The sequence below is a fragment of the Phasianus colchicus genome, chromosome 1, assembly GCF_987193195.1.
Source record: "Phasianus colchicus chromosome 1, bPhaCol1.hap1.1, whole genome shotgun sequence".
Taxonomy (NCBI): Eukaryota; Metazoa; Chordata; class Aves; order Galliformes; family Phasianidae; genus Phasianus; species Phasianus colchicus.
This window is the reverse complement of record NC_143436.1, coordinates 143870486-143891633: the sequence shown is the minus strand read 5'-3', so window position 1 is coordinate 143891633 and position 21148 is coordinate 143870486. Positions and strand designations below refer to the sequence as shown.

The window sequence follows — 21148 nt, the reverse complement described above, 5'->3', positions numbered from 1 at the left end:
GTGTCCAGAATTTAAATAGGGATTTTAAACAAGAAAAAAAAAATACTTTCTTCACAATTGCTCAAAAAAGCTGTACGCTGGATGTCATGTAACTTTAAGTTTAGGCCCAAAATTGTATCTATTCATTTGCATTCTCACTGAGATAAAATAGCTATTAAAGTCACATGCAACCAGTTGCTCCCTGAACTTCAAACTTACATAAAACCTTGTAAATGACTTGGTTTATTTCTAGGTATTGAGAGGAAGGAAATAAGTTCAATTAGTTTTGTTTCCCTTTTTCTCTGCATTATGCCTGCTCAATGTAACGTTGATTATTGAATCATTTGTGGTACAACATAAACCCTCATAATATGTCATGGAAAATAGTACAGTAGAGTAAATTCTGATAAGCAATTATAGATTATATGTTCTGAATGTATATTACACGTTACTAGGCATGGAATTATTTAAGCATAGCCACAGATAGCATTTGTTTCCAAAAGTGATGCTCAGAGGTAGTATGGAGTTTTTCATACAAGTCCCTTAGATTTCACCTTAGAGCATTTATGTGGGTGTGTGTGAAATATTTCCATTTGCTTTCCTGCCCAAACCCTTTGCCATATCAGTTGCTCTTTCTGTTGGTCTTCTCTGTAACTGTCTTAATTCAAGCCAGATTTTTTTCTTTATTCTTGTATTTCCACACAGCAGGATTCTGTCAGCCTGCACCCCACCCTGTACTCAGCATTTCCCTTCCCTGCCCACCCTTGCTTCAGTTTCATCCATGGAGAGGTTTTTTTTAAAAGTGCAGGGCTTCTTCCTGGAAGACTATTTTCTCGCTAATGCTTCAACAACCCAGCATACAGATCCACTGGTTGCAGCACTCTTGTCTGGTTATTTTATGAGATAAATAATTTGTTAAATGCAGACTTTCTTTTTCTCTTGCCTCTCTCTGATTATAGAACTTATTTATAGCTCCTGTGGGTTAAGATGGAAAAACAGGGATTGCTGCCAATCACACGCATGTTCTTAGATTACGTTTTAGTCCTTTTTGCTTTTTGATCTCTCAGTTGTTATTTCTTTGTAAGTTCTTACTGTTTCGTTGCCTGAAAGTCCAATTCCATGCAGCAGAGTTGTGAAACATCAGCCTTTCCTGAAAGGATGAAGGGTTGAGGTGAACTAGGTAGGATTTGGTCCTTCTAGCTGCAAAGAGTCTAATGTATAATGGACAATGTTTGCTGGGTGAAAAAATATCCCTTTTGATAGTACCTTAGTAAAAGATTGTCATATTGTATGAGTAGTCTCAGTCTGGACAGCCAGTTTAGAGCTTTATTTTGCCAATCACTTGGGTGTTGCTGTTTTAACTTTAAAGGGTAGGTCAGGCCTTGTTTAATAGCTTCTAGATGTAGAAATATGATAAAATACATCTTTGATTTCTGTCAGGCTTGTTCAGTATTCTTGTACAATAAATTATTATTCTGTGTCACCTAGAAACATCAGCTGAGGTTGGAATCCTATTTGGCTGAAAAGTGGTAAAGAGGTAGTTTCTATCCTGAATAAATTGTATTCTAAACGAAGAGAGGTCTTACAAGAGGTCTATTTGTTCTAGTGGCAGTAAGTGGTTGCAATCTGTTGAGCAAATCTACATCTTGTATATGTGAAAAGAAGAGTGATGCATTTATATTTATGTCCATTGACAGCTATCTGAATTGAATATTCAACTGTAGGTTTTGTACCTTGCTGCTGCTCTGCATTTTTTTTTAATGAGTATGTGTTAGCATATGCACAAAATGCACTCCTCCTGCTTTGTAAATTGGCCCTTTGTGCTTGGAAGAAGCCTTTGTCTGTGAAGAATTACTTTTTGTTCTTCAGTTCCTTTTTAGTGAAAATGAGAGGTTACTAAAACAGTGCTACTGTCTTGTTACTGCCAAAACTGTTTGGAAGTTGGTTACTTTTTTGGTTGGAGCTCCCCTGTCTAGGTACCTACTGCTTAACCTACTGTTATGAGATCTTCTGTACCCTTACATAAAATAGCCATGGTGCCTTGTGCCTACTTTTGGTTCCTGCTGCAGCTGTCAGGATTTATTACTGCTGCTGGTGTGGGGATGTTGGCAATATGTAATGCACACTTCAGAACTTTTCTATCTGGAACTGCCTGGCAGCTAACTGCGAAGCAAACAATTTGACAAATAAGGATTTTTGTTTGAGTGTGGCAAGATACAAGCAGAGATTCAGGTAATGTTAACTGAAACACAGTCGATGTGACTTGCTGTGTGTTTTACTCCAATTATTTTCTATCATTTGCCTTTCACTATGTAAGTCAGTAACTGAACTGTTCTGCACCTATGTGTTTTTAGCTGCTGGTAGTACTCCTGAATTAATATGCTGAAGTCAGGTGGGATGTGTAGTTCTGTATAACTTAAAGAGTATTTTTAGAAGGGGAAAAGAGTGCACAGAACTAAAATAAATAAATAAATAAAAATTTTCATTTAGAACTGATTGATCTTACAGCACAGCATTGCTTGTACTTCAGAATACTGATAATCAACCAATTACTTTCATCTTCTAATAGGAAGAAAGGTTGTCTTTTTTATACTTCTGAAGTAGATGATAAGCTGATGAATGTCTGTAACACTGCTTCACAGTCGTTTCTAATGCTCCTTGGTGTTCTGAATATAGACTTGATGACTTTCAATTCTACTCAGTCTGCCTTCTCTGTTTCCCACATAATGTTGTTACTATTGCAAAGTTCCTAGATGGACATAAATGCAGTAGCAGTATTTTTGTTTTAACGTGCTACAGTACTGTATAAAAGCCAGCTAACTTTCTTTTCACCTTGAAATAGGTTAATGGCCGCTGGCACTGCTGTGATAAGTTTTAACCCCTCTGCCTTTTGTAGAGTAATGTTAACAGTGTATCATGTATCCTCTCTAACAAGACAGGGTTGTTCTGTGCTATTCACTTTCATCCCATGTCTGTAGAGAGAAGTCTGACTGAAACTTTGCATGGAGAGAATGTTTCCTTGATATTCAGCCCCTACAGTTTTACAATTTATTTATTTATAAAATTAACAGATTCCTTCCTCTTTTGCCTTGGTTATCCCTCCTGGGTGTTTTGGCATATGTGTGCTATTAATTGTATTGTCCCTACAACCATTTCTGGAAAAAAAAAAAAACAAAAAAAAACCCACAATCAAATTTCCACACTGGATTGTAATCCCTTTAAAAATTATCGGAGCACTGATTTTTATTTTTATTTTTTTTCCCCTTTAAACTTGGTGCTTTTTTGATAATAAAGCACCAAGAATTTGAGAACACTGGTTGTCTATTTTCTGCAGATGCTGAACATTGCACTGTTCTTTTTATATCACACTATGCTGCAGCTTCTTGTTTAAATTTTGCCCTGTCATGCTTTCCTTATTACATTTTTCTGTGTGTGTCTTCTGTATCTGTACATTTGCATATACATGTTCAGTTTTGTGCATTGTTAATAGGTCCTGCTTCCTACTTATTTTTATGCACCACTTTTACTAATTGGTTATTCCCTTCCTTTCCTGGCTAGATCAACTACATGAGCTGGTGCAATTTTATTTTTTTTCCCTTCAGGCATTTGTTGCTACCTTCCCATTCAAACAATCGTAAGCCTTCTAATCTTGATTTGAATTGATTCTAATTTTTAACCACTCATAAAATAGTTTTAAACATTTATCAAAGCATTCTTCCCCCCCCCCCCCCCGCCCCCCCTTCCCCCCGATATACATTTTCCCCTCTTTGAGAGTAGAACAGCTAAACTTGCTTGCTACTTCTGGCTCTTAAATGCTCTGATATTCATATTTGTGTATCTTAATACAAGTAACATAGCATAACAAATGCAAACTCTGCATGTATGTTTAAATGTTGTGTTGGGAAAGAGGATGTAAAGCAATTTTATCCATTTTTAGCAGGTAGGCAGGCTTGTGCTTATCTGTCCATGGTCTTCTGGCTTAGTATGGATTTGACATCATCACAACATAATCATCTGCATAATGAACAGAGAAGAAAATTAGAAAGACAAGCAGGTAAAGTGTTTATTATTTCACCATCTTTTCTTGTTATGCTCAGGAATTTTGTTAAGTAGAAGGAACAAGGCACCTTGCTGACAGTGAGCTATCTTATTTATTTCTCCTGAAGAATTGTGTTTATGGCACTTGTGGAGAAAATGCAATAGATAGCGCTGTTGTAATATTCTAGCTATGTAGTAAATATCTGCTATGCCAGCAGTCTTTGGTATGGTGATTTCCTACCAGTGTCTGGCAACTTGCCGCAGCTATTTGCCTGTGACTAGTTCCAGGGAATGAAGCTGTGGCTATGATTGAGCTATTCAGAATAAGTTTGTTGCTGGAGTGACAGTTAGGCAGGATCAGTTATTACAAGCCCAGTTTCTGTGTAGATAGCCTCACATCTGATCTTAACAAGGACTGTTAGCAGCTTTAGATTTTTTTCTTAAGTAGATCTTAAGCTGATCATTTTCAAGATCCTGAAACATTGGGAATAGAAGAGATTTGAACAGAGATTTAAAGCAAAAATGCCCCCAAAACATTAGTGTTGACAGCACAACTACTTCGCATGCACATTGCTTTTAAATTTCTTGCATTAGGTCTGAAAAGGCTGGGAAGGGCAGAGAAGTGAGAGAGGAATCCCTTTCTTCCAGAAGCTTTCTGTTACTGTCTAGAGGGGCTTTTTTTTTGTAACCTTTTTCTAAGTCATCATATACATTACAACTGAAGGGCTAAGAAAATTAAGCACCCAAAATCATGATCTTCTCTGTATATCATGCAAGAAAGTGGCTGATAGAGTTTGGTGTAGATTGCAGTTACAAAATCCCTGTTTTGCATGCCCTTATCTGGAGAATTTCTTTAATGCATTTTCCCTTTCCAATTGTGTAATCCTGACTTGAATGAAAAGCTCAAGTTGATCCTACGTGTGATGAGGCATGATTGGGGTAAGAAATATTTAGAAGTATTAATATTAAAGACCAAGCTATTAAAGGCTGAAATATTGATGAGTCTTATTACATTATAAGCAAGAAGGCTGAGTTCCAGTTGCACAGGTATTGCTATGCTTCTGCAAGTTTGGCTTTCTAATACTGATACTTTCTTCACGCAGGGTTTAGGGCAAGGAGCAGTGAGTCTGCATGTAATTACTTAAGCTTTTGAATTTTTAAAATAAATTCTGGGACATAAGATTGATTTATGCAAAATTAGTAGGTACCACAGAATCCTTAAATCAAATGCAGAAATATATTCCTTTTAGCCAACAAACTTGATAGCAGTAGCAGGTTGCTCACTTCTCTTTCTAATAACTCTTGTTAAAGAGGATGAAGAGACACCAATGGAAAATGGCACATCTTTACAGTTTCACAGTTTAATCCAACATCAGGCTTTAGCATATCAAGTTCCATTCTAGATTCTGGGGGGGAAGTGTATTGAACCTACTGCATGGAGAATTACTGCTTCAGTCACCTCAGCCTGTTCCTTTCTTGTCCTCATTCTTTCCCTCTGCCACATTCTCCATTCCCATTTTATTCACTTCGCCCATCCAGACTCAATCTCTGTTTCTTAGGATTCTTGCTCCGGTTCACTGTCTGAGCTCTTTGTATTCGCTGTTCCACCACCCCATTCTCCTTTTATTCACTGTCATTCCATCACAAGGTTCTGTTTTCTCAATTGGCTTGTCACAAGTTCTCTAGATTAGAAATCCTTATCATAGCTTGTGGTTAGCGTTACTACCAGGTTCCAATTTACAGGTAGATCCTCACCTGGTCTGATCTTTTCTGGTCCCTTTATCCAATCAGTTCTCCAGCACATCTGCATCATTAATGTCTCTTTTCTTTCCTCTCATGACTTCTCTTTCTCACTAGCTTTTATTCTCCTCTGCTGAACTTTTTCTGAAATCAGACTGTACCACTTCTGCCTTTGTTTTTTAGGACCTGAAATTACTTTGCAAGATTTATATTATTTTCATTCACCCCAAAATAATTTTATCTCTGAGACAAAAGGAGAAGAGCAGGTTTGCAACTTGTCCTTGACACTTCATCGTCTCACATTACTTGGCTGGGGCCCAGTTTTTAATCCAGAAATATCTGAGAAAATGCTGACCTGGTAACCTTCACATATCTTCCAGAGCTTTATAACAGTCACGCTCCTTCTCTTCCCCTGCTCAACAGATGTCCTCATTGACGTGATTCCTGTCATCATTTCAAGTCTGGGTGAAGTCCAAAAAGATACCTTAAATGGGACATGGTTGGAATTGAGGCAAGTGAGAAGCAGCCTAACCCTGTAACTTAGAAGTTAAGAAGTTAAGCTGGGATGAGGGAGTGACTTAGTGTCTTATTTCCATTTCCTGGGTTACTTCTAAGGACACTTCTTACCTTCATCTCCTTTCGCTGCAGACCCTTTCCCCCTGACTTCAAAGACTTTTCTACAAGATAGGAAAAACATCCTTGGACCAGACTATAGAGCCCAAGTTGAACTATTTGCAACTGAGTGCCCAGTTTCTAGCTTGGCTTTTCCTTGCTTGTTGTTTTTCTGGACACAAATCTCATAATTCTTATTTCCTTATGGCCCATCTTCAATGGTGGTTGAAAGGAGGGGATCCACTTAATTCTGTAGAATTAACAGATGTGTGCAAGGAGTGAATTTGAGTTTTTCTAAAGAAGGCCCAAAACTCAATTTCTCTGGACTCTGAGTGCTTCAAATGCTAAAAGATTCTGTATAGTGGACTTTGTAATTAACAGTGCTGGTTAAAATGTCAACTTGCTTATACTACATATAAGTGACTCATTTACTGCCACTTGCCTTCCCTTCTCTCATCTTTGACCTGGGCAGGTTGGAAAGTTGTGTAGAGAGGAACCTTATGAAGGCAAGTGTAAAATCCTACACCTGGGGAGGAATAACTGCACACATCAGTACAGGTATTGATGGAGAGGACCTCTGTAGAGAAGGGCATGGGTGTTCAGGTGGGCTACACATTGGCCATGAGCCAGCAGTGTGTCCTTGTGACCAAGAAGATCAGTGGTATCCTGAGGTGCATTACAAAGAGTGTGTCCAGCAGGTCAAAGGAGGTGATCCTCCCACTCTGCTTTGCCCTGGTGAAGCCACATCTGGAGTACTCTGTCCAGTTCTGGGCCTCTCAGTTCAAGAAAGACAGGGAACTTCTGAACAAGGGGGAACAGGCAGAAACTGGAACTGTTAAGGATCAGATGGGACGTGACAAACATAGAAAGTTCCATATGAGCATGAGGAAAAGCTTCTTTACCTTGAGGCTTACAAAACACTAAAAAAAAAAAAAAACTAACCAGAGAGTCTGTGTAATCTCTGGAGATATTCAAGACTCACCTGAAAACTTTCCTATGCAACATACTGTAGGGAACCTGCTTTAGCAGAGGGGTTGATGATCCCCAGAGATCTTTTCTAACCCCTTCAATTCTGTGATTCTGTGATTTTTTTTCTCCCTTAGTTTGAATTATGTTTCTATATTAAAAAACAAAACAAAAAACAAACCCCCAAGACAACAACAATAAAAAAAAAAAACACAAACAGAAACAAAAAAACTTTTTTCCATTAATTGTTAGCTCAAAAGTGTTTTAAAGAGATATAAAGGCAGTATGTCTGGAAGTCATGTCAATAGTTAACAGTATTCTTCGGCTTTGCTGCAGCATCAACCTGAAAGATCAGAACTCAAATTCTATTCTTCATAGCTGACATAGCTACATTTCAACAATTAATGAACTATTTCTCTGTGACCTCATGAAAAGCTCAAGTATTGTCATGGATTGATGTTGTTGGGTAACTTTCAGGTCCCTTCTTCGAAGAAATATTTTAGAAACCCAAAAATACTGATAGGGAAAATTGGCAGACATTATGTTGGAGTCCCTTCTGTTGCACTGGTACATGGATTCTTCTGGCATACTGTTAGAAGAAAATATGAACTTCCAATGACACAAAGCCTTTTTGACCAGGGAAGATAAGAGATGTGGAAGATGATGTTAGACAGTAGTGTGTAAGTTACTCATCCAGATTATTCCCATCTATCAGAAAATTTTCAGTCACCCTTTTATAATGCATAGTAGAGCATGTAACATAGAAAATAGCCTACTTTTATAGTCAAAGGAAAATCATTTAGTTATTATTAGCAATTATATAGATGCTGAGCACAGGCCTGCAGATATTTTCAATGACAGATAAACATGGTTACATAATAAGTAATGGGTACATTTGAATTTATTATATGTTCATGAGATAGTCTGACCACAGTACTTCTATTTTCAGCTTTCTAATGGTTTTAGATGACCCGTGACTTCTATGAGGCTGCGATATCAGTGACATGAGTTTCATGTTGAGAATGCACCTCTAAAACCTGGATAAATCCACTACTGGAGAGCATAGCCTGTCCTCATCTCCTTGCACTCTGTACTAAGGGCATTTTGTCTCTTGGCTGAGATTAGGCTGCTCGTGGGTTACAGTTTTGCATTTCTACATTTCCAAGTATGAAGTTTCAAGCATTATATTACACTGATGTAATACATCACATTAATCTATATAATATACCTTGTCCTTGCCATCACTTCAGCAGGTAGACCCTGGAGTGAATGAACATCACCACCCTCATAGGTAGGCATGAAGACAGGAAAAATTAACTGGGTAGTTTAGATTAGTGAATTTTCTTGATTGATATTTTGATTTATGTTCTTAGAAAGGTGCAGGTTCTGGAAGGTCAAGGAGATGGTTAAATTTCCCTCCTGTTCCCTTCCTTTCAGGGTCCTTAGGCTGCAATGGATTGGAATGAAATAGAAATAGATGGATGGAAATGAAATACTGAAGTGATGTCACCTGGAATTTGGGGACTGTTCTGTGATTCAAGATTGAATCTGTTTCCATGGAGCTATCTGTACTGTTTACAAGACGAGGACTCTGATTGCGAGACATCAGTAGCTCAGTAAAAATTATGAGGCTTCAGTGTCCCTTAGAAATACACGCTAATGTAGATCTGGGAAGTTCTTCTGGGCCCTTAGAAATACCCAGATGAATTTGCAGGGCTACATTTTGAGGTTTCCCATCAGTATTGTGATGTAACTTTTATCCAGTAAGCTTTTACAATTACAGAACGAGTTGCAAATCTGCTCCCTTATAGATCTTTCTGTGCTTTTCTTCTTGGCATTGGTGTGCATGGATATACATTGCTATTACATCTATAATTTCTATCTCATGTGTAGTTGTAAAAATATTTCTAAGTGCAGATCAAAATTGTAAGCCTCCTGTGATTCTTTACTGTGAGGTTTACAGAGCACTGGACCAAGCTGCCCGAAGAGGTTGTGGAATCTCCTTTTATGGAGATATTCAGAACTTGCCTGGAGACTTTCCTTTGTAGCCTACTGTAAAGCAGGGAACCTTCTTTAGAAAGGGGTTTGGACTAGATGGTCTCCAGAGGTCTTTGCCACCCCCTGTATATGTCTTATAACTAAACTCTTCAGGTGAGAGTATGTTGCTTCTGAAGAAGAAAGAATGTGTTTGCTGTAGGGCTGAACTTTGTCAGGTCAAGTTCATGCTGAAGGCTTGGATTTCATTCTTTTTGCCAATTGGAGAAAATCCATGAATGCAGGAGAGACATAGAAGATGATTGGGTCTTATTTCTTTTGCATGCTCCCTTATCACCTTGTTCTGCGACACCATTTGACCTTAGAAAATTAAATAGAGTTAACCCAGCACTTGAAAGAGGCTAATCTATGCTTCCCCTTCTCCCCCCACTCCTCCCCATAAATCACTGGGCGTAACTACATTTTTATGGATTAATGCTGTCTAATGATAGAATCATAGAATCACTCAGATTGGAGAAGACTTTAAAGATCACCAAGTCCAACCGCAAACGCATTAACAAAGTACCTGAAGGATGTTTTGTTACTCAATCTGCTGTTTGTGGGTGAGTCAGAAAATGAAGATATTGACTACAAGTATATTCTTCATAGATTCCATGTGCAGGGATTGTTTTCTTCCTTTATCTTAGTCACGTTCTAATTCAGTTATCTGGATACATTATCAAAGTATTTTAATTCACAACCCTTGCCTTTGCCACTTTTCCTGCATTTTAAGTTCTGTTTAACAGTGCTCATTCTTTATCAGTTCAGTGAAAAATGCATTAACATAGGAAATATCACTAGGTGTATGTTCAGATATTTAGCATGCTAATTATTGATGCACAGTACCCAAGTGAATTTTAAGTTTACTCTTTCCTGGTGGAGCTGTGTACTATCCAAGTACAATTTTTATGTAACTCCTGGTGTAAACAGAAAAAATGATCATGTAGAATATTTAAAAACATACTATTCTATTTCTTCCCTAGCAAAAAGACTCCATGCAGGCAGTGTTAGCCTAAGGCCCATTTATGTAATTTCTGTTATTGTTAAAGACATTGTAATTTGTAACTTGTTTCATCCTAACCTAATCTACGTATTATCTTGCTCTGCCTTCCCCTACTCACCTCTCTAGCTCTGTCTTAGCAGCACTCAGGTCCTTTTCTCTCTTAAGGTTTTGTTCTTGTTTAAAACATTCTGCTTGATATTAAAACACGTCAGCAAAAACCTCTAGTTCTCTACATGAGATTCTGCAGCTTGTCATTCATTTCTGTAATCAGCTTGCCACTAACTTCAGAACACCAGTCTTCCACATGATTTATTATCTCTCTTTGGGAAACTATGTTCTTGTTTTTTTGTTTTGTTTTGTTTTTTAATAATAATAATAATTGTAATTGCTTTGTCTGTAAGAGTGATGTTTTCATGTTTTCATTGCTTTATTAATTATGTCTTTGATATAGTGCAAAATTGTATCAACATACAAGACCGTCCTTCTGCCCTTGTATTAACTGAAAATCAAAGGAATTCAAAGAGTATGCTTCAACAACATTAGGTTTTTATGATAAATGAAACTTTTCCTGGCATCACAGAAACACAGAATATCCTGATATGGAAGAGACCCAAGAGGATCACTGATTGAATCCAACTTGAGTCTCCACACAGGACCTCCCCAGAATTCAAACCCTCTGTCTGAGAGCACTGTCCAAATGCAGCTCAGTGCTCTGACCACTGCTGTGGGGAACCTGTTCCAGTGCCAGCAGCCCTCTGGAGAAGAATTTTTATTTCAAAGGACTCTCCAAGTCATTATCCCATTAGACAGAAAATATTATGAAAGTTACATAAATTCAAATTCTATTTCAGGAAGAATTTACAACTTCTATAGACAGAAATTTCTTTGCAATTAAGATCAACAGTTCAAGGCCAGAGGAGTGCTGTTTTATTAACAAAAATTATCTCAGTCTCAAGATGCTAACTGAATAGGGTCAAACTATCCCTTCTTGATGTAAATATGTTGTAGCACATGAAATTCCAATAGTTTCTGTGTTTGCATTCAAATGCAAAGAGATGAATAAACTGTACATACATTTCTATGTATATGTATATAATGTCTATGTATGTAGATACACTTCTATGTCTCTCCAAAACATGAAGGAAGAGAAAGTGCTAGCCCACTTCATTAAACTCAGGTAAATGAAGAAGGGAGGAACCAGTTCTAGCAGACCTTTATATTCTGATGGTTTATTGTGTGTGCTTGAGTAATATTGCTGGAAATACCCAATATGAAATTCCATTCTTGCAAGTTTTGATTCAGGTCAGTGAAGCCTCCTCATCCCTTTTCTGACCCTTTATTAGTGATGGGTCTTTCTATCTTTAAATATCTCGCTGAAATTCTTTCACTGAGTTGTAACTCAACTTTGCAACTTGAATAAGGACTAACACAGAGATGAACACTTATAGGAGAATAACTTCCTATCAGCTTTTTACATCTGGTATCAAGAAACTAGACTTTAATCAAAGCATAACTAGCAGAACTTTATCACTGCATGTATTTGAAGACTTTATTTCACTTGGATTTTGCTTACACAGATAACAATACTCTTCTTGCATTACGGATTTTCTACTTGTTTGTTATTTTTCTGTTCTGATGGCTCTGAAGGATTTAGCAGAAAAAAAAAGATTTTTGTTTTATTTTTGTTTTTGTGTGTATCTCAGTCACAGGCAGAGTTTAGTTATTCTGAACAATATAAAGTAGAAAATAGAAGAGTGCTTTTTGGATTGTAAGGCAAGATTTATGTGGAAGTAAGCATGTCTGGCTAAAGGTTTGTGGTCTTTACTTGTCATTAGTTTCTTGGTCCTGATTAAATTTCTCACTAAGGTGAGTTTGGAAGTCTGTCTTTCATAGACATATAGTGAAACAAAGAGAAGATTGTAAGTGTTATGTCATCTTCTCCATGTATCCCACCTATGGGATTACTGAAGGAGTAAGAGGGCCAGTGATTTAAGTGGTATTAACTAGAAGATTTGGATCTCTTCTTTCAGGAGTGTGGACAATTTATCCTAGGCAGGCAGCAGTGGTCTACAAACTTTAATAGTGTAGGTACAACACAAGCCTTGAGTAGAAAGATTACTGACAATATAAAAAATAAATGGGAAATGTTTATTGAACACTGGAGGGATAGCTGTAATACTTCTGGAGTTTTATAGATCTTTTGGCTGAAGCTTTGTAAGTTAAGACTTTATAAGTTAGGACTTTTCATCAAAATTGGATCCAAAGCAGAAATCAAAAGAAGAAGAAGAAAAGAAAAATGGCTGTAATTGAGAAGTAATAGAAGGAATAGCTTTTTATTTTGACAGCTAGTGCTAATCACAGAATGAGATCAGACTGCTGTAAGCAGTCTGAGAAGATTAAAAGCAGTCTAGATCTAGTATACTTAGACACAGGATGATAAATTAAATACACTTTACAATATCTGTAATAAGAAATCCTCATATTACTTTTTCATAAGAAAAAATTACTATGGCCCCAAAGCAGCATTTCTATCATGCTTAACTCCTGTTTGTTTAGTTTCCTGCTTGTGGGCTCAGTGACATGTGTGTCTTCTCTTAACTTTACAACTCCTGCAAGCCTCTAATGTTATGTGCTGACTGTACACTATGACTTAGTATCTGACATTTTAAAATATCATAATTTAAAGTTAAGATTATTCTTTTTATGTTACCTTTAAAAAAATATACTATTTAACTTTCTTTCCAGTGGTATATATATTATTTTATTTTTAATTTAGTTGTGTCATAGAATCATAGAATCATAGAATGACTTGGGTTGGAAAGGATCTCAAGGATCATGAAACTCCACCCCCCCTGTCTCAGACAGGGCTGCCAACCTCCATATCTAATACTAGACCAGGCTGCTCAGGGCCACTTCCAACCTGGCCTTGAACACCTCCAGGGATGGGACATCCACAACCTCTCTGGCCAGCCTGTTCCAGCACCTCACCACTCTCTCTGTAAAGAACTTCTATAATGCCAACAGCTGCTGTTTTCTTTATATAGATTTACTGAAGGATGGTAGTCAAGTATATTCATTTCTAATGACCACTGCAGTTTCTGTGCTGTGCTGTGTCATCCAGTTGTGTGTCATTCTGTGTCATCTCGATGTTTCTGTCTGTGATTTGGATGGCAACTGCAGGCCTGATAGAGAAATTCTGCTTTGGAAAAAATGGTAACCCAGTTACCACAACTTTAATGTGCTTTTTAGGAGGTATAGCTTGTAAACATGTTTTGCTTTAGCTAATTTGCCAAGAGATCGTGTCTGGCTGTGAAAGCAAATTTACCATGCAAACTCGGGATGATTCTTGATGTTGCAAAGAAAATGCTCTGGAAAGCTTCATTTACATGTTATCTGCAGCACTGTGGTGCAGCTTTGTGTGATGATTGCAAAAGTGACACTGGCTTGGTATTCAGCTAAACGAATGAATCCTGTCTTGTAGAAGGGTTGCCCTGGATTATGTTAGCTATCATAAATATCCTTCACCTAGCAGCAAGGATGGCATTCAGGATATCAAGCCAGCTGGAAAGAATCCCTTTTACAAGGCTCTGTTGGTGTGGGTGGATAAGCTTTCTTGACAACAGTAGTGCTTTCTCTCTTGTCTGTCATAATTTGCGTTGCTAGGATCTGTTTCACAAGTTTTGTGACAGACTTATATATGATATCCTTTTATTTACATGGGGAAAGCGAACAGTAAAAGGACATGGAAAATAATAAAATGTCCAGGCACAAAAGACCATGAGAATAAATATGAGAGCAGCTGTTCTTGAAATGAAAAAGAATTTTCTGATGGTTTGATGAAATGAAAAGTAATATATGGTAACATTCCACCTTTTCTGAACTTTATTTTTTCAGTAAAGTGGAAAAAATTACTTTATATAGTCATAAACTGAAAACTTCTATTAGAATTTAGGAGACTTCCCATATATCATGCTAACCATTAATGGTAAAATGCATTTTAGTTCACAAACATCATTCCAATTCCTGCTTCAAATCAGCATTTCAACATAAATTGGTAATTTCATTGTCTGGCCTCTCAGCTTATTTGACCTTTTATATTTTTACTTCCAGGGCAAAAAGAAGATGAACAAATAGTTACTGAAATCATGAGAAGACGTTTTTTTCCTGATGTTATAACTTATAAGGCTTGGGAAGGCTTTCACTTTGCTGGCCATGAGATAAGGATTACAGAAGCCACTGATTGTTATGGGGCAGTTGTCTGGCCATCGGTACAATATTTACATACTATTGTTACTTTTAGTTTTGGAGTCTTTTAACACATTTAGTTTGTTTTTTAGTGATAAATATTTTTTTTATTGTGTGTTGTAAAATTAAGGATAATATTCTATGCTTTCTCCATTCTACAGTTTCCAAATCTGAATTTAGCCTGGTTTTCCTATGTCTTCCTGGTTCTCAAAGCTTAAATGATATGCAGGTCACTCCAAAGATATTGCCTCTTATTTATTTCCATGCAATCCACAACAGATACAAAGAGTAAATGACACTGTTTGATAGAGCACATTCTCAGCTAGAAACACTTTTTCAATATAGTCACCACCATTAGCTATGCATTTTTGCCAGTGATGAACAAGAACCTGCATGATGAGCTCAGAAAAATCTGCAGCAGCAGAGGTGACCTACTGTTTCACAACTGCCATGACAATGTCGATGTTAGGAAAACATTGCCTATGCAGTCCACCTTTCATCAGCACAAACAAATGGAATTCAGAAGGCGCTAAATCCAGAACTACATGGTGGGTATGGTAGGACAGACCATCCAAGATTGGCAGTCTGCTCCACAGTCTTCAAACTGGTATGGGACCTGGCGCTATTGTGATGCAAGAGAAAGGTTGTCTTCTTCTCTGATGTTTATCTGGAAGTTTGAACCGTCAGCTCAGTCAGCGTTGTGATATAGCAGTCAGATTTAATGGTTTGTGAGGTTTTCAGGAAATCCTGAAAATCACCACTTATGCTAAAAGACTGCATATCACTCTGTCTGCTGAGGGCTACATCCTGAAACTTTTTGTTTGAAGGAGAAATCATATGTCACCACCCTGTGGACTGCTGTTTAACTGGCTCGTAGTGATGACACCACATCTTATCAATGCTAATGATGTGATCCAGAAAACTGTCACCTTCTGCCTCATATTATTTCAATAGATCTTGACAAAATTGCATATGGTGCTCTTTCTGTTCATGTGTGAGCATTTGTGGGAACCACCTGCCATAAATCTTGTGATATTCAAGCGCTGCTACTGTTTCCAACATATTGAAGCTGATATCCAGCTCCATACACAGTTCTGTGGTTATTATCTGCTGATTTGTGTGGATGAGCTGATTGAGACACACTATTCTGTGGTGTGGCAGCTGTGCATGGCTGTCTGGAATTCAGCTTGTGTTTCATGTTGTTGTTGCCACTGTTGCAACACACTACCTACCACCTCACTGTGCCCACATCCACTGGTTGGTCTCTTTAAATGTTCAGGAAGCATCAAAGAATGTCAACGGATGCAATTTTTTGTGCATGGAGAAATTCAACTTGTCATTGCTTCATATGCACTTCCATGTCAGCGGTCATTTTGTCAGACTGTCCCTCTGCTGCCAATCATCACACAGCAGCAAAATGTAACAGAGTATTGGCAAAAGGTTCAACCTCTACTGCCATACCACCAAAATCCATCTCTGATGTCCTGGACCAACATAATAAAACAGAAGGCATTACTTTTGGAGCAGCCCTCGTATTTCTTGTTTGTGCCTCTTCACACAGCATGTATGATGTGATGCCTTCTCCTCTCCTGTCAAAACTTTCTGGTCCTATTGGCCAATCAGAAGCAAATTTTAAAGGAAATGCAGGTCTTATATGAGAATTATGTTACTATTGGATTGGAAAGGATCTCAAAAATATAAGAACTATCAATGTATCCACCATACAAAGAACTTTCTTCAGTATTCTGAGTTTGTGCAATGCAGCTAATGGACTGTTTTGAAATGATTAAGAGTGAAAAAACACTGCTGCAGGTGAACAGGTGTCACAATGAACCACTGACACTTGCATTGCTCAAAGAATATCTCCAAAACAGATGGATCTCCAAGAGCTCCTATAGAATCAAGAGGACTAAAAGCCAAGAGGCACCATTGTTGTCCCAATATCAGCTTCCTAAGACTGTGCTGTTTTTAAGAAGCATGACCATAATCCAGCTGAGGAGGTTTAGTGTACCCTTCTGCTTTGGATGCCAAACACTTTTCCTTAGCAGAACTCTAGAAGTTGTTTACACTATATCTCTTAGCAGCCCCAGTGAATGTCTTCAAAGCAAGGTTGGCTGGCTGCTAATTATTCTCACAAATCAAGGGCTACACTGAAATGCACATTTTTTCTGTGAGGTTTTAGTCAATTTTTCTGTAAAAGGAAGGAAACCCCCACTGTGTCTCTATATTCTCCCTTCTGTTCCAACCTGCAATATTTAAAATCTTCTGAAAAATGTCAGTCACATTTGTCAAGAATGCAGAAAATTTAGGAGAAGTTAAGCTTCTGCATGGAAAGGAAGCTGAGTTTCAAAGGTTCCCTAAGTTAAGTCACAGAAGTTTTGATCCTGCCAGCTGGTTTCAACAGCAGAACATGTCAAGACACCAAGGGAGGATGATGGGGATGAATGGAGCTAAAAGGAAATGTTGATAGGATTTGTTTTAGAAAGTCAGTCCAATATCACGCGCAGTCTTAAAGAACCTGGCTTTTATTAATATAGTGTGCACAAACTTTCTATTTTTAAGTTTTGTTGATTGAGATATCTGTATGTTCATATAAAAGACCTTGTTCTTTTTGCTCTGATTTAAGAGCTTGAAAGCAAAAACATTGACTTTCTATCTCTTACTAAGCCAACAGCCCTCCTTCTCCATTCCTTCTATATTTTAATCTATTAAAGTAAAACCAAGAATAAAATTTTGCAGAGCCAAACCGAATCACTTCTAATTATTTTCCCAAATGGTAAGCTGTACTGCAAGATAATGCAGCAACTGATATATGCATTTGTCAGTGTAGACTACATAATTTTCTAAGTGTGGGAAATAATACAGGAGACAGGCTGGAAACTGTCTTTGTGAGAGGAGTAAAAATAGCCATTTGTATTTCTAGATTGATCTAAAGAACACTGGTCAGTGTGAGATAGGACAGAAAAGCTGGAGAAGTTTCTTAGTCACAGTTTATAAATGTATATGTAAGGAGTCAATTGTAGAGGGCTATGTGATTTTGTGTACTAAAATGGTTTTTACACTTAACAAGGGATGGACATTAAAACTAGAAAGAAACTGAACAAAAAGTAAAGGGGTGAATTTATTGGCCCTTTTTGAAACGTTATGATCATTAATTCTTGTTTTAAATAATTACTGCAAGAGACTAGCAAGAGTTGTGGATTTTCTCTCACATGCAGTCTGTATATCAAGATGTCTTTGTGACAGACATGTTTTAACTCAACCAGAAGTAAGTGTGGGAATTGCTGACTGGAATTTTACAGCTCATGTTATGCAGTGTGACAGATTAGATAATTGCAGTCATTCCTTCTGGCTGCAATGCTTTGCAAGCCCATATCGAAGCATGTGGTGGCATTTGTTTTGTCAGCCTATATAGCTCAAAGATAGTGAGTCATGATCCTTTCAGGACAGTGTTTGAATGGATATTGCTCATTTAAACAGACATGAAATTATAAAACATTTTTTTTGCATGCTTGTAAATGACAATGTGTATTGAGTGAAAGTTTTTATTTAATTTATTTATTCAGTATATTTATGGATTCCCTCTCCTGCAGGCTCTCGTTTTGTGTTATTTTTTGGAAACCAATTCAAAACAGTACAATTTGGTTGACAAAAATGTGATTGAAATTGGAGCTGGAACTGGATTGGTCTCTATAGTAGCCAGTTTACTGGGTGAGTACATACCACTGCTCTTTTACTCTTGGAAATGTCTCTCAGGTGAATACTGGAAAACAAAGGAAGTACCTTAGTACTTCTAAAACACAGTTATTTGACATTTTCTAAGAGAAAGAAGAAGGGTCTCTTAACAGGGTTTCTTAAAAACTTGTGTTGGTTTTTCTCCCCCTCTAAAACTGTAAAAACAAAGGGTGTAGATGCAATAAAGAAGGTTCCTGTGGATGTTGTTACCATTAGCAGTGTTAAATAGGGGACCAACAAATAAGAAATTAGTGTCTAAGAGAAAGTCAGTGGCAATAGGGTAAAGTCAGACAGAGGCATGACCAACACATCATCTTCCACTGATCAAATAAATACCTCTTGGATGCCAGGTCATTTCCTTCAAACTTGAATTCAGCCTTTTCTTTCAGCAACTGATCCTTGACTTTTCTGCTACAGAAACTTGTTTTCTCTCATGGTAGCCTCCTCTTCCTCAAGAATAATTCAAATCAGTAGCTCCTGTATTTTAACAGAATTTTAGCTTTCTACAGTCTGAGAAAGCTTCTTGATATGTTAAAAGGAAAGAACCTGAGGCCATGCCTAAATCTAGTGTTGATTTTCAGCAGTTAGTAACTGTTACTCTTCAATTCCCAATCTCTCACTGTACTTTCATTGAAAATGACATCAAGATACAGTATTTGATTTATCCCCACCCAAGCCCAGCTGTCTTTAGATTGCAGTCTGTGCAGCAGAACTACTGGGAACCAAATATTTAAGTACAATGAGTAATAACTACTGGGAGCAATAACAGTGTTCTATTCCCCTAGACAGAAAATTTGCTAAAATCGGTTCCTTGTGCAGTGGTTTTTGTAAGTGGGCTTTTACTCAAGTCTGGAAGTATACTGAAAGATTTCTTTTGTTTTCTTCCTGTCACAGGTGCACTTGTGACTGCCACTGATTTGCCAGAACTGCTGGGAAACCTTCAGCACAATGTTCTCCAAAATACAAAACTGAAATGCAAGCACCAGCCCTGTGTCAAGGAGTTGTCTTGGGGAATTGATCTGGAAAAAAACTTTCCCAGAGCTTCATGTCACTTTGACTACATTATGGCTGCTGACGTAGTTTACCACCATCCTTTCCTGGATGAGCTCCTACTAACTTTTGACCACTTGTGCAAGAATGATACTGTCATTATGTGGGCTATGAAGTTTAGGCTGGACAATGAGAACAAATTTGTGGACAGATTTCAGACACTCTTTGATTTAGAGGTGATTTCTAATTTCCCTAGTTTGAACATAACCCTGTATAAGGCAATGAGGAAAGGCAGGATGAAAGTCAGACCTTCCAAATTGTCTGTCTGAAAAAGATAATCTAGGAGTGATTATCTCGGATGCTTTGTAGCTAGTTCTCTTTTTAATAATTTCTACATAAGTAGTTGCCTGCATCTGTATGAATGACATTTTTGAAGCAAGTTCGAACAAAACGTTGGTTTTCCAGTGCATCCCTACAGAATTCCTGAATTCAATTTGCTGAAAGTTTTATATGTAGAAGAAATGTATTTCTGATGTTTTCTTGACTTTTATGTGCTAGATTGACAAAACTAATAACTTTCACAATTCTCAATATTATTTTTATGGGATGTGCAATGAATATTTCCACTGACTTTCAAATGCAGTTTTAAACAGAGTCTGATGAGATTAACCAATCTTTCAAAGATTTACTACAGTCTTACATTTTGTATTTAACAGGTGTGATGTTAAATTTATCTTTCTTCATTCCCACCATAGTGTTTAAATCCTTCCTTCAAATGGTCTTTACATGACATTAACTGATAGGAAAAATGGGAGATATACTATCATAGTAAAGGGAGATAGACTATTAGTTACTCCTTGATTTAATGTTTATGCTTTCATAGAAACATAGAACGGTTTGGGTTGGAAGGGACCTTTATGATCATCTAGTTCCACCCCTCCCCCCCTGCTATAGCAGGGACACTTCCCTCCAGACCAAGTTGCTCAAAGCCCCATTCAGCCTGGCCTTGAATGCCTCCAGCATGGAAGCATCCACACCCTCTCTGGGCAACCTGTTCCAGTGTCTCACCACCCTCACAGTAATGAATTTCTTCCTAATATCTAGTCTAAATCTACCCTCTTCCAGTTTAAAGCCATTTCTTTCCCTTTCACTTTTTATTTAGATTCAGGGATTCTTCAACGTACAGCTGCACATGTGAGGCAACAGGGAGTTAAATATTTGGTTACTTGAATAAAGGTCTGGAATAAGAATAGTACATCACATCCACAGGTGCCCATTGCAAAGATCTTAAATTTTTGGATATCTGCCCCTTCAGAAATAGACTGCTATGTGCACCTCAGAGAACAATGGAAAAACAACAGTGGCATCAGGATAAGTGTTTTGCAGTGTCAGCTGGTGGCGGGTGGAGGTAGAAAATGAAACCTGCTTGCCACATGTGGCTGAGACATGGACAGACTAGAGTTTTTACAAGGGCAAATGGAGCATTTTTCTCCTAGCCTCTCCTAGCTAACGTGTGTTCCCAATTTTAGTGATCAGATTAGTGTACTTAAACACAGATTTTTTTCCTTTGTTCCTACTTCCAGCATTTGGTTTTCTGAGATAAAACTTTCTACCATTAGACATGAAGTGGTGCAGACAGGAGAATCCAAGCCAATTTCCAGTGGGATTTGAGGACCCCAAAGCTGAAAGGAACTAGTGGGAGGATAGATGAGTATTTGGCAGGAAGGATCTGGATGTAGAAGGAGGGCTGTGGAAAAAAGGTAGATATAAGGAGAAGGTGAGGTGAAGAAAGAGAAGAGGTTGCAA

At 37.7% G+C, this 21148-nt stretch overlaps 1 protein-coding gene across 1 annotated transcript; it reads left to right on the top strand.

The window, feature by feature from the left end:
• Positions 1-70: 70 nt before the first annotated feature.
• Positions 71-19671, top strand: LOC116242757 (methyltransferase-like protein 21E). The gene is made up of 5 exons (XM_090129135.1): positions 71-2211; positions 3917-4033; positions 14483-14640; positions 18211-18328; positions 19247-19671. The coding sequence occupies exons 2-5, from the start codon at positions 3946-3948 to the stop codon at positions 19669-19671; spliced, it is 789 nt and encodes a 262-aa protein (XP_089985261.1). The 5' UTR covers positions 71-2211; positions 3917-3945.
• The last annotated feature ends 1477 nt before the right edge of the window (positions 19672-21148 follow it).

Coding starts and splice junctions, on each gene's coding strand:
- LOC116242757 (XM_090129135.1), top strand. CDS start 3,946: ATGGTCTTCTGGCTTAGTATGGATTTGACATCATCACAACATAATCAT. Junction 14,641..18,210: donor GGGCAGTTGTCTGGCCATCG/GTACAATATTTA, acceptor CCTCTCCTGCAG/GCTCTCGTTTTGTGTTATTT. Junction 18,329..19,246: donor TATAGTAGCCAGTTTACTGG/GTGAGTACATAC, acceptor TTCCTGTCACAG/GTGCACTTGTGACTGCCACT.